The 13,633-nt window shown below is 41.3% G+C and overlaps 1 protein-coding gene across 1 annotated transcript in view; it reads right to left on the bottom strand.

Moving 5' to 3' along the window:
• Positions 1–424: 424 nt before the first annotated feature.
• DNAJC8 (DnaJ heat shock protein family (Hsp40) member C8) overlaps positions 425–13,633 on the bottom strand; it is a 23,138-nt gene continuing 9,929 nt past the window's right edge. Inside the window, exons 3-9 of the mRNA XM_007100900.3 lie at positions 10,987–11,043; positions 8,211–8,277; positions 7,599–7,693; positions 5,971–6,042; positions 2,986–3,077; positions 2,294–2,369; positions 425–1,245 (exon numbers count right to left, since the gene is read on the bottom strand). Of these exons, the coding sequence (XP_007100962.1) occupies positions 1,123–1,245; positions 2,294–2,369; positions 2,986–3,077; positions 5,971–6,042; positions 7,599–7,693; positions 8,211–8,277; positions 10,987–11,043 (582 nt within the window). The 3' untranslated portion in view covers positions 425–1,122. The remainder of the gene's footprint in view (positions 1,246–2,293; positions 2,370–2,985; positions 3,078–5,970; positions 6,043–7,598; positions 7,694–8,210; positions 8,278–10,986; positions 11,044–13,633) is intronic.

Genomic DNA, 13,633 nt, shown 5'->3' with positions numbered 1-13,633 from the left:
AAGTCACCCAGGTTCTCCTGTCTTCACATTTTAGGTGTCACCTTTCTATTTTTCACCTTATGTCCCTCCCAAGGGCTGGTCCTGTCTCTCACAGCCAGCACAACACTGGAGTATATACTGTAAGCAGGATGTTTCCATACATTATTTCATTTAATCCTCAAAATAATCAGTATTTTCATTTTGCACAGAAATAATCCTGGCAACACCCACTAAGCACTATGGTAGCTACCTTACATATGCCGTACCTAATCCTCCCTGAAAGTTGCCAGTGATCTATACTCCCATTTGCAGATGAAGAAATTAAGGTTCAGCAAGTAAGGGGTCAGAAGCCAGGTCCATGCAACTCCAAAGCATTTTGTGGATGAGCCAAGCCCGACAAGAGACTCACCCATGGAAAACTACCTGAGCAACAGTACACCAGTGGTTCGGGTATAAAAATTTATTACACATACAGAATATTACCACTAACAAACGCAGACAGGCTAGGACACAATGGTACTGGAGGGAGGATGGCTAGCTCTTTGGAAAGTGAACAGGTTTGGGTGGCCTGGAGCCTCATGCCACACGGATTGGCCAGTCAGATGGGAAAGCACATGCCGACCACCACAGGAAGTCAGGGCATCGAGTGACTGCTCTGTGTGTCAAATGCCTTCCCATCTGATCTGGGGCTTCGAAGGATGCCACATCCAGAAGCAAGCAACTGAAGGAAAGGGGCTTCCTAAGGTGGCCCAGGCTTGTCTCTGAAGTCATGGCAACACCATTTTAAGCAATATGTTTAATTGGATGATTTCCACAAACTATACACGAAGTTTCTAACCATCACAATTCAGTGAAGTACAAAACATTAAGTTACAGGCTGTGGGAAGAGAAGGTAGCACCAAGGGTGGCACCTTCCAGATCCCGGTTGGTCTAGGGGGAGGGGTAGGTTTCTTTTTAAACCGAGCCCCTCATTTCAATGTACAAAAGAATTACTCTGATCGATATTAAATTGTATTGAAAACAAAATGGACTAAAAAGCAAATACTACTCTATGTTGGGGTGAAAATGGGAGGAAAGAATGAGTCCTTCAAAGCAGGAGGGGAGACAGGTGAGGGAAGGTTCTGTGGCTGTGACCCCAGGTGGTCACTCACGTTGCTCCATTTTTACTTTTGGTGGTCTCAGGAAGGTCCTGTTCTTCTTCTCTTTCTTTCCTTTTGTATTTGCTTGGAAGTTTCGCCAGCTGTCCACACGACCATCTCGACTTTCCTAAGCACAGAAGAGGTCTGAGGTGAGGAAACCCGTTAGGGAGAGGAAGGGCCTGCTCTGCCATCCCCCTTGTAGCCCAGCTCGGCCCAGCCCAGTCCTCTGGAATAATCCAAGAGTAGAACAGAGCAAGAGCTTTTCTGCCCCTTCCATGGGCCCAGGAAACGGTCATACCACCCCTAGAAGGCAGGATAAGCCACAGGCTGGAAAGGAGGATGAGACAAATAATACTCATGACAACAAAGCCATCGTTTGCTGGGAACCTCTGGGCTAGACACTTACTGCACGCTATTTCTAACCCTCACAAAAAGCCGCGGTGTGTCGTGCCACTGGTATTTCACAAACGAAGACACCAGTGCTCAGAGGTTGCACCCTTTTCTCAAAGCCATCTGGCTTGCCAGCAGTACAGCCGCTCTCTCCCCCGCACCTTCCTTCTGCCCCTTAAAACCGGGATGGAGGCGTAAAGCCAGCACAATGCCTGGCCAGCTGTGCGGGGAGGACCACTGGGACCCCTCCTCCTTACCGAGGGGCCTACTCATTCTCTCTGTGCATTCACTCAGTGGGACAGAAACAAAGCCATCATCGCTGGTTAGCCAATCCCTACCCTGAGTCCTAAATCTTACAGAAGATAAGACCAAATGTTGCTCAATTCAGGAAACTGGCTGAGCCCCCGAACGATATAACCAGGATGTCAAAGAGGAATCAAGCCTTAAGTCTCTCTGCAGGCAGGACACCAGGGTTACAAGAACCTCGGTTTCTACTAACAGACCTCTAAATAGGGCGCTACTCCACGTTTACCCCTTAAATTAGAGGTGTAAACCATTGCTCCTGAGCCTACTTGGCAGCTGTGCCTATCATGCCCTTGCCAAGCTACGGCGCGCAGAGGTGGCTGAGCCAGGACTCAGTCCCCTAAGCCCCCGCTCTTCCCCACATAAGCCATTTCCCTGACTGTCCACCCCAGTCAGTCCTGGGAATGCCCAGGAATCAAGCTTCTATGCTGGGAAGTTTTCTTACTCTGGAATAAGACTCCCTGGCCACCTTGGAAACTTACCTCAAAATTTTTCTGCCACTCCCTTTCTCGTTTGGCTTTTTCTTGAGCTTCAATCTCTTCTTCCCTTTGTCGCTTCCTAGGAGGAAAACCAGGCCGTAGGATTTATATGATACTTGGAGACTGTGTTAACCATACAAGTTAGGCATTTCCCCACAGAAGCAAGCATATAAAGTAAAAAAATTCCCTAGAGTTCTCCAAAGATGGCTGTCTGGAAAGGGCTCAAAGCACTGCACAAATGTCATTCTAAAACATGCAGATGGGCAAGATACAGATACCCCTGTCACAGAGAGAGACAGACAAGGTCGTCAAAGCCCAGCCAGCACTAATCGGAGGCTCCAGGCCCAGTCCCTGCCATCTCAAGAACCCAGGCCACCTTCCTTCAGTAGAGTGACCACTACAATAGCAGAGGTTCTTGTTCAAGAGGATCTCTGGACAAAACCCTATCCTAAAACAAGGCCATTTCACACAACCCCAACGAGCAAAACCTAGTTATTGCTAAACACCAATCAACAATACAAAATATATAAACTAAATTAACCTCAAGATTTCTGATGAGCAAAGGAAATCATACTTTCCGGAAATAAATATATTGTAAGTGATTACACTGTACAACACTACATACTCACCAAAGCTGCAGCCACTAGTTAATCTAGGTATTCAGACATGGCTTAAACGAATATACTAATATATACCTTTCATGCATCTCTTTGGCTTCTCTCTCTTTCCTTTTAATTTCCAGCTCAGCAAAGAGTTTCATGGTCTGTTTGTATACTGCTTGTTTGAACTACAAAAAAATTAAGAAGAAAAGCAAAGTAAATATTTTACCAGCAATTTGAATCGAATATTTTTAGATGGAGCCCAGGACAAAAGCAGATTAGACCAACAAGGAAAAAAGACTCTCCAGAGAGAACCACTTCAGGATGCTGGCTCTCTCCTGGGAGATAAATAACACATCGTCCTATGAGTTCTTTCCACTTTCACCATTCAGATGATACAGAGGAGACTTGCTCTGGTAAAAAGCACCAATAAGAGAAAAAAAAAAAAATTTTACCCACTTATCACAACCATTGAAATTTTGGAGGGCCCTTTCCTCCAAAGAACTTCCAAAAATAACTTTCTTTCTTTTGACACATATTTTATAATTCCTCTGAGCAAGGCACCAAGCGAGGTACTGGAGATATGCAGGCGCTATCAGACTAGTCTCAGGGGTCTCCCGACTGTGGCAGAGCTACTAGTTGTCCCCTATCCTCACCCCATGACGTGTTCTACCTTCTTGTACACTCCCTTATCTTAAAGCACATGGCCACCCAGCACAAAAGCCTGTATTTCCCAGGCTTCTCTGTAGCTAGGCGCGGCCATGTAACTTGTTTTAGCTAATGAGCTATAAGGAAAAGTGATGTAGCAACTTTCTGGAGTGTTCTTAGAGGGAGCACACTTATCCCTCCTGCCCTATTCCTCTATCCTGCTGTCTGTACATGGGTGAGGTGATGACACATCCTGGACTGTGAGAATGGAGGCAACACACTTGTTGGCAGAGCCACAGAAAGGAGGACACTGAGTCCTTGAGTGACACGCAGTCCAGCAGCCATCTTCCCAAAGACTACTACACAGGAGAGAAAAAAGTCACTGACTTGTTCAAACCACTGTCATTTGGGGTCTCAGTTGTATGCAGCTGAGCTTATATTCTGACTCTTACGTTGGCAGAAACAGGTAACACAGCATTAGATAGAAAACAAAACTCTTATCTTTAAAACTTTTTCCCCCAAATATAAAGTATTTTAAATATACAAAGAAATATAAAAAATAACCCATCATGCAGATTTCATACGATTTATATCCTAAAATCAGAGACACTGGAGCAAGGGTGACATATGGAAAAAAGGGGAAGTAAAGGAATCCCCAAATTACTGTCACTTCTCTTTAATACTGTTACCTGCCAGGCACTGCTCAAAGAAAGCAATGCTGACAAACTCCAGCCCCTAATAAGGACAAACATCAAAGGGGTGAAGGAATCTATAATGAATATTTCAATATTTTTAAAAGCTCCTGGATGGACAGTTTCTGGTGATTTTAATTTTTTATATTTTTCTGCTTTTTCCAAATTTTCTATCATTAGCATGTGTTCCTTTATAAGCAGGAAAAAAAGACAACTAAAAAAAGTTAAGGTTCTTAACAACTTAGGAGGAGCAAGGAATATTTATAAGAGGGTCTTCAGAAAAGACTAAAAAGGATAATTAAAGGGAAGGGAAAGTAGGGCTGAGGAGAAAAAAACTAAAATACTGGAATGGAGTAAACCCCAAACAAGTGGCTAGTGGAAAAGATGGCCTAACAGTTCTTAAGCAGTGTTACGAAACAGAAGAGGGGACCAGTTGCTGTTAGTAAAACCACTGATGGAAGAAGTTGATAGGAAGTTTCCCTAGTAAGACAGCCGCTCCTCCGTAAATCTTTTAAAATAAGCATGTGGATTAAGTTATTTATTGACCTAACTTGAGGCAAGATTAAGATGACTTAAAATTTTTCAGGCTAGTGAGGCAATCAGACACAAATATATAAGTAGAATCTCTCTCTTAACCAATCTCCACTGAAGAACCCATGGGATTAACAGATGCTCAGGGACTTCCCTGGTGGTGCAGTGGTTAAAATCCACACTCCCAATGCAGGGGGCCCAGGTTCAATCCCTGGTCAGGGAACTAGATCCCACATGCATGCCACAACTAAGAGTCTGCATGCCACAACTAAGGAGGCCGCAAACCGCAACGAAGACCTGGCACAACCAAATAAAAATTTTAAAAAAAAACAAACAAAACAGATGCTTGCCATTTCCCTGGAAGCACATTATTACCTGCAGCACAATGGGTACCCGTGGCTGTAGACAGCTGTTTACCAAGAGTCATTTGTGGTTGCTCCCAAAGCTGTCTATCCCAGTTGCAATTGCTACTGTACTTATGTGATTTAAACATCACAGAAATTGATGAGTGTGGTTATAAAAATAAAAGCTTGTTGGTTCTTTTAAAACTAAGTGGAGGGCTTCCCTGGTGGCGCAGTGGTTGAGAGTCCGCCTGCCGATGCAGGGGATGCGGGTTCGTGCCCCGGTCCGGGAAGATCCCACATGCCGTGGAGCGGCTGGGCCCGTGAGCCATGGCCGCTGAGCCTGCGCGTTCAGAGCCTGTGCTCTACAACAGGAGAGGCCACAGCAGTGAGAGGCCCGCGTACCGCAAAAAAAAAAAAAAAAAAAAAACTAAGTGGAATGCTTTAGAAAGAGTCAAACACAAGTCCCTAAAAATAACCGCTGTTGAATTAGATATAGGTGAGACATCTGGAAAAGACTGAAAAAACAATCTAGGACTCTGCTCTTGCTTTGGTTCACAGGTACCTAAGTTTTCAATGTTCTTCAAAAGAAATTAAAAGCAGAAACTATGGATAACGCTCTGTGTGTTTTATAAAATAAAGTCAACTGCGAACTCCAATGAGCAGACAAACCCTCAAAGGAAAGGCCATAGCCCTATGTCCAAAAAAACGTGGATCTTTCAAAAGGGAGAATGAATATACATTTTAATATTTTAAGTGAAAATGTTTCTAGCATGTATGCAACATTCCTTAAGCTTCCCTCTCTTTAACCCACCCATCAGTGAACCCATTCACACAAGATGAGGTGGTTTTTCCCATATTTAACTTACCAGCTCAGGATCATCCTCCTCCACATTTGTAGGCTTTCCTTCCTTCTTTAATTGCTTTTTTCGCTCTTTCACCTAAAAAGAATTTTTTTCCATCAAAAAATGAGCACTCATACTTTGAGAATATCCATTAAGCTGCACACATAGAATATGTGCATTTTTCTACAGGTATAACAAAAAGTTTACATTGAAAAAAGATGAGCCACTCCCCTCCCCTCCAAAACAGCAACGCAATCAAAGAAAACTAGGAACCAGGGGTCCTTTCTCTAACCTCATCTAAAATCCAACACAAGGGGACCAGCTGGGGAGTTGTCCCCAACTTATCAGATCCTAGGCCAGATCCAAAGAGCCTCTGATACATTGAACAGATTATGCATTTACCTTTCATGGCTTGTGGTTATGTGTTTATAGCCAAAAAAAAAAAAAGCACATTTGTCAAGTTTTAAAGAAGCTACAGAATTTGCAGCATTAAATATGATTGTTTTCTGGCATTTCTACAACGTCATTCTGGATAATTTTTACTGTGAAACCTCCTTAAACCAACGATCTTCACAACACATTAACTGATGTTTTCATCACTTTGGCCACCATTGAGATTCCCCCCCAAAATAAATATATCCATTCACAAAAGAATGACATTACTCCGTTAAATTACCATTCAGTCCGGCAAAAAGCCAAGTGCCTTCCAAGCTCAGAAAGGCCCTACTGCCACCCTGTGGTCAGAAAGCCTGAGGGTGGCCCCTTTACAGGCAAAATACAGAGGAAGGGTAACTATCACAATAATTCAGGAACAAATTGTCAGGTTCTTTTCTGGTTTCTACCAGAATTTGGCCCTCAAATTCAAACACATGACCAGCAAGACACAGTTATGGCAGTCTGTCTCTTCTTTTTACTCATGTCCCTCATCTAAATTGGCCTCATTACTATTATTGGTTATATCGTTGCTACAGATTCCAAAGCTCTTCAAAGAAAAGGTCATATCCATATTCACTCCCAATTGAAACTGCTCTTATAAAACAGCCTCAAGATTCTTGCCCTAGCAAGTAAAAATTTAAAACAAAGACCTTTCTTACCTCAAGGAAGCTATCTTAACATTTTCCACCACTCAGGAGATTTAGGTAATGGAAAAAAATAAAGACAGCTAAAACTGAATTTATTTCAATTGAGTCCTTCCCAACCCTATTATTAATACAGACATGTATCTCGTCCTATATTTTTTAAAATATTTACTCATATCCCCTTGCCAGCCTTTCTCAAGCCCTTGTTTCAACCCTTTCACAGAGACAAGAATAAAAGTCCAGGGTCAAGCAGCACCATGGCTGCTCCACTGTTCCACTTTCAGAATGGGGTACTGCGATGAGAGAGCAAGAAAAACCCTCTTTCCACAACAAGGGACTGCTAGGGAAAGAGGTAGGAACAGCGTCCTGGCCACTTATCCTGAGCTCTAGGAGTGAATGCCAGATTCAGGCACGTACTGTTCATGACCACCACAGCAAAGTGGTGGAGACCACAGGAGCAGTCAGGCCAGTCAGGCATTGCTATGTTAATGTTAACATTTACCCTCCTACAAGGCAAGGTGCCCAAGGCTTACTAATACTTCCTGTAAACACAGCAGCACTATAAATACTTACGGTGTGTTCCACGTATTCTTTTCCTGCCTGAATTACATCCAGGGCCCTCTTCTTTTGCTCCTGATCCAGTAGCAACTTGTAAGCTTTGTCCACAGCTAATGCAAAACATTGAAATTAACTGTTTCTGCAAACACCCTCTCAAAGTCTGAACTATACTCAGGCAGTGTAAATGGACTTGTGCCGTCTAAAAGCATTCCCTACTTTGTTAAATTATTTACTGTTGTTAAACTAATTAAAAAACATACAACTACAGCAATGATTTTCCTTGAGAGCCTTGGAAAAAAATTAAATATATGCTCAAGGTTAAATACACCACATCTAGATTTAACTCAGTGATCAAATTCTTCCAATTATTTTTTATGTTCAAAGGAAAAAAATGATCCTATGCAGTAACAATCTTTGTTGGCACATAAAAGTTTTAACAAACCAAAGTTATGGTCTATTTCTAAACAGCAACATTCTGCTTTGAATGACAACCTTTCTACTGAAAACCACAGCTTCTTCATGACCAGAAGATAAAACTGTAACATTCTTTTCTTGATCCAGGACTAGGAACAGTTAGTCCCGAGCACTGACAATATGTTACTCAGAAGCAGGTAAATATACAAATACCTTCAAAAGCCTTTTGTGCTCTGTCAGCATCATCTTGATTTTTGTCAGGATGCACCAATATGGATAACTATAATAAGAGAAAAGATAGCTTCGTCAATAAGAGGAACATTTAGTAACTCTTTGCCTGCACTGTGCCTCTTTACAACCAAAAGCTCTTATTAGGGCAAAAACTGCCAGCCAGAAGCATTTTTTAAAAATTAATAAATATCATAAAATGCCCAGAAGTGTTAGTCCTTAATAAAATTCAAGTACCAACAGGTAATTGCACAGATGGAAAACATTTATTTGAGAACAAATGTAAGCCTAGCATTATGAAGATGTTGTGATAATTTGGGAGGGGGGAAGGAAAGAACAAAAAGTACCAAGTGTCCTTTATGTTTCTGAGATATCATCTCTTTCCTAAAAGAACTTCTAATATAGAGCAGTGGCTCTCAGTTCTGGCTGCGTTCCAACCCTGTGCAGATTTTTAGGAATACAGAGGTCTACTTTCCAGCCTGAGACCTTCTGAATCAGTCTCTGGCATTTGTACTTTTTAAACCTCTACTAGACTGGGTATCAGATGATAGTAAGGAATTAGTGTTAATTTGTTAGGTGTGACAAGTAGTTATGCAAGAAAATGTCCTTTTTTTACTTTGGTGGGATAACTGCTTAAGTACTTAGGGGTGAAGTATCATAGTGTCTGTAATTTACAGTTCTGCCAAAAATACATATATAGTTAATGAAGGGAACTGTTGCATATAGATGGTGAATATATGGGCTTTCATTGCTTTATTCTTTCTTTTTAAAATATAACAAAAATTTCTTATAACAAAAAGTTAAAAAGCAAAAACCTCCATAGGCGATCCTTTCAGACAGCCAGGGTTAAGAACCACTGACCTACTATCACCGACAGACAGAAACAGTTTGAACAGAGCTGTGCTCGGGGATGACATCAAGTAGGGATCTACTGCTAAATCCAGCATTACTGGAGCCAAAATCCTGGGTTCCAATTTCAACTTCAATCACCTGCTAGCTGTGAGACCTTGAGCAATTCACTTGATCTATCTCTGCCTCAGTTTCCTCCTCTCTAAGTGGGACAATACTGTATACCTATATCTCACTGGGTTGTTGTAAGGATGAAATGAGATAATCAGTAAAGAACTTCAGCATACTAACACACAATGGCAACAGCTAGCACATGAAGAGGACATACCATAGGCCAAGACCTACTCTAAGTGCTTTAGGTGTGTTGCCTCATTCAAATCCTTATAAAAACCCCAGGGGCAACCACCATCATTACATGCATTTTACAAATGAGGTAACAGGGCACAGGAAGGTTGAAAGTAACTTGCCAAAGCTCGCACTGCTTGCAGGAGGTACAGCCAAGACAGAAACTCAAGTTATGCAGCTCCAGCACCCGCACTCTTAACTATTAGGCTCTATTAATGACTAAATAAGAACTCTTATTGAGTTCTTCGTATAGCTACATAAATAGTCTAAAAGTTTTGACTATGAATTTGAATGACTGCTTATTGAATTGGGAAAGATTTCTAATGCATTACATTAGAAAACTTGAAATTTTAGAAGAAGGGGAAAAAGCTGAATATAAGTGCAGAGAAGAAGTCAGGAAGCAAAAAAGCTATAAAGTTATATAATGGGAAATGACTGAGTAGGCAAAGATAAAAACACCTTGGCTTAATAGCAGATCAGAAGATGATTATGAGTCAGCAATGTGGAGGCAATGACTGCATTGAAAAAGCAAGCGTAACACTGGATATTAACAAGTCTGTCATGCAGGAGCTGAGAATTATATTCAGCGCTGGTCAGGCCCTATTAAAATATGAAGTATATAAAAGATATAAGTTGAGGAAAGTTAAAAAAAAAGACATGAAATATACAGAAAATCCAATTTGCAAAGACATTACAGGGAGTATGATTATTCAACTCATAGAAGAAAAGGCTGGGGGGTTACTCAGCTGTCAAAACTGGAAGGGTGTTTTAAAAGGCTACTATAAAACTCTGCAGCTTGAGTTATTAAATATTAGAATGGGCAAGAATCAGAGGCTGTGGATCTCTTTTCCTAGAGAACTTTCTGAAAGCACTCTATATTAAACCAGGTATCTTTTGAGTATTCATGTAAGTTTGCAAAAGATAAAATTATTGAGGAATAGAACTTTAAAAATAAAATCATTTAACACTGTTAAATGAACTTAAAAATAAAACACTGTTATGAATCTCCTAGAAGCCAGGGGATTTGATAAGTATGACTCCATGTAAGCTCTACTACTCTATCTCGTATTTCTCTCCCTTAATTAAGGAACTGGAGAGATTCTATTTGGATGTAAAATTCATCCTATTCACAGGTAAGCTATGGTCATTAAATTATTTAAGATTTGTATGTCACTGTAAGTTTTTTTTCCAGAGTTACATAGCCTTAAAAAAAAAAAAAAAAAAAGATTAGGCTTCCCTAGTGGCGCAGTGGTTGAGAGTCCGCCTGCCGATGCAGGGGATACGGGTTCGTGCCCCGGTCCGGGAAGATCCCACATGCCACGGGCGGCTGGGCCCGTGAGCCATGGCCACTGAACCTGCGCGTCCCAAGCCTGTGCTCCGCAACGGGAGAGGCCACAGCAGTGAGAGGCCCGCGTACCGCAGGAAAAAAAAAAAAAAAGATTAAATTTTGGCCCAAAAGTCATAATAGAATGCCCTGATAATAACCCTCAAGTCCTAGGAGAATCATGTGCTCAATACATTTTTAAAAGGTTCAAACTTCACCTATTACAGGAATATAGTATCATACCTGCCGAAACCTCTTTTTTATTTCTTCATCTGTCACTTCAGGATCTATCTGAAGAACCTGGAAGAATCAAAATCAAAACTATAAAAGAGATTAAAAGAATTTATAGATTTAAGAGATGCCCAATAATTCATCTAGAACAGTACTCAGCATTCTAGAACAGTACCTGGCATACAGTTCTAAAAAATGTTCAAGAAATATAAATGAGTAAACCAATAACAGAATAATAGCTATAGTGTTTCAGGGTTCTCAAATTAATTCAGTGGTTTCTTTCACTCCATCAGAAAAATAATAAATTACCCTACACCCAGGGACATGTTTACAGACCATGAGAAAAATGTTGCCTTTCTCCTTCATTCATTAAGAAAAATACCCACCCTCTACTTACCTTTGCAAATGTAGAGAAAGTACAGCAACTCAACGTGGAAATAATTAGGCTGGCTACCTGACTTTTTTTTTTTTTTTTTTTAATGAGGGAGAACTGTAGATCTTCAAATAAAGCTCCCCCCACAGCTGATTTTCACCTCTATCAAGAAATGTCCACTTGGCTCCACGTTATAATTTACATGGCTCAATAGTTCTCAACCCAGAGTGGAAATCTGAGAGCAATGCCAGGGGTTCACTCTAGGAAAGTCTGATTCCAGCTCAGTAGAACTTAGTAGAATTGGGTACGGCCAAATGACAGCAAAATCTGTATTTTTTGAGCAACACTGTTTTAAAGATAAGTTTTATCATTCTTCTCCAGCCCTGGGTATCCTGGTGTTGACATTCGTCATCAAGGATTCTGATTCCCTCACCACAAAAACACACATTCATTCAAACATTTACATAGCAGCTACTACCTGCTGAACATGCTGCTATACACTAGAAATGCAAAGATAAATAAGCAGGGGAAACATTTTTTTAAATTACCATATAATATGAGTTTTTCAAAGAAGACTTTATTATAAGACATACAATTAAACCAGAGGATTTCATAGTGTAGTCCATGGATTCAACATAGCACCTAACATTTATGTACTTAGTATTCAAGGTGTGAAGAAGGTGCTGAAGGGCAGAGGGTAAGAAGGTCTGTTAGAAATTCAGAAGAGCAGGGCCCACTTCAGTGTGACTGAATCAGAATCAACATTTCAACAAGATCCCCAGGTGATCTCAATCATATTACAGTTTGAGATGCACTGGTAAGGAATGATGACAGAGGTCAGAAATAAGTGCACTTGAAGTTAATAGAACTGATGATCAGTTATTTAAGGGGGCAAAGAGGAAAAAAAAAATAAGAAATCTTGAAAAATACATACCAGGGGCTTCCCTGGTGGTGCAGTGGTTGGGAATCAGCCTGCCAGTGCAGGGGACACGGGTTCGAACCCTGGTCCGGGAAGATCCCACATGCCGCAGAGCAACTAAGCCCATGCGCCACAACTACCGAGCCTGCACTCTAGAGCCCGCGAGCCACAACTACTGAGCCGCATGCCACAACTACTGAAGCCCATGCCCCTAGAGCCTGTGCTCCACAACAAGAGAAGCCACTGCAATGAGAAGCCCGCGCACTGCAACGAAGAGTAGCCCCCGCTCGCCACAACTAGAGAAAGCCCGTGCGCAGCAACAAAGACCCAACGCAGCCAAAAATAAAATAAATTTATAAAACAAAAAAGAAAAATACATACCAGAGAAATTAAAACTGAAAAGTAATCTGCCAAGCTTAGTCAGATGTTTACAGTCTTAGAAAAACTTGACAACAAGTAATGTCAAGATTTATAGCAAGCTTGGAACACAATCAAACAGCCCACCTACAGCAGCAGTTATTGGTAGGCAATGAAGCTGAATCACCCCTGCATTCAATAGACTTTTGAAGGTTACTACAAGAGCATACCCATTCTCAAACGTCAGGCATACAACTGGGGTGAGGGAAAAGGAAGAAGAACTTTAAAACAAAGACTTTTCAAGAGTGAGTGCGCTCCATCATACCTTCCCAAGGCAGAAAGGAACCAGGGAAAAGTCACTCAAAAGGAAAAATGCAGCCACATTACGATTTACAGACAAAGGGAGGTAACTGTACATACACAAATATGCAGAGGAGAACCCTACCTTTCCTTGGTTCTGGGGAAAAGGAATGTACTAGAGCAAACCAAAGTCCAGCAAACCCAACAAGGTATTCAAAATGAATGTGAAAGGATGGAAATCATCCCACCTTCACACACACAAAAAAGCCTCAATAAAGCTATAGCCTAGAACTAATCATGCCAAATGTAATTCATAAACCTTGACTGGTTCCCAGGTTAAAAAATAAAATAGCTATAATTGAGATTTTTTTTTAGGACAATTGGAGTCATTTGAGTGTGGACTTTATGCCAGATGATGTTGCTGAACTGCAGTAATGTGGTTTTTCCTAGGTGTGGTAATGGTGTTGTGGTTATGTGGAAATGTGTTCTTGTTTTGAGGAGATGCATGCTAAAGTACTTAGGCATGAAGCATCAATGTCTGCAGCTTACTTTCCGATGATTTGGCAAAAATGAAGAGGGTATGTATAAATATACACAAACACACACACATCAAAAGTTATTTTTCGGGCTTCCCTGGTGGCGCAGTGGTTGAGAGTCCGCCTGCCGATGCAGGGGACGCGGGTTCGTGCCCCGGTCCGGGAAGATCCCAC

Source organism: Physeter macrocephalus, chromosome 3 (genome assembly GCF_002837175.3).
Source record: "Physeter macrocephalus isolate SW-GA chromosome 3, ASM283717v5, whole genome shotgun sequence".
In the NCBI taxonomy this organism is placed as follows: domain Eukaryota; kingdom Metazoa; phylum Chordata; class Mammalia; order Artiodactyla; family Physeteridae; genus Physeter; species Physeter macrocephalus.
Note: the sequence above shows the minus strand (reverse complement) of the source record. Positions and strands in the feature narration are given on the sequence as shown.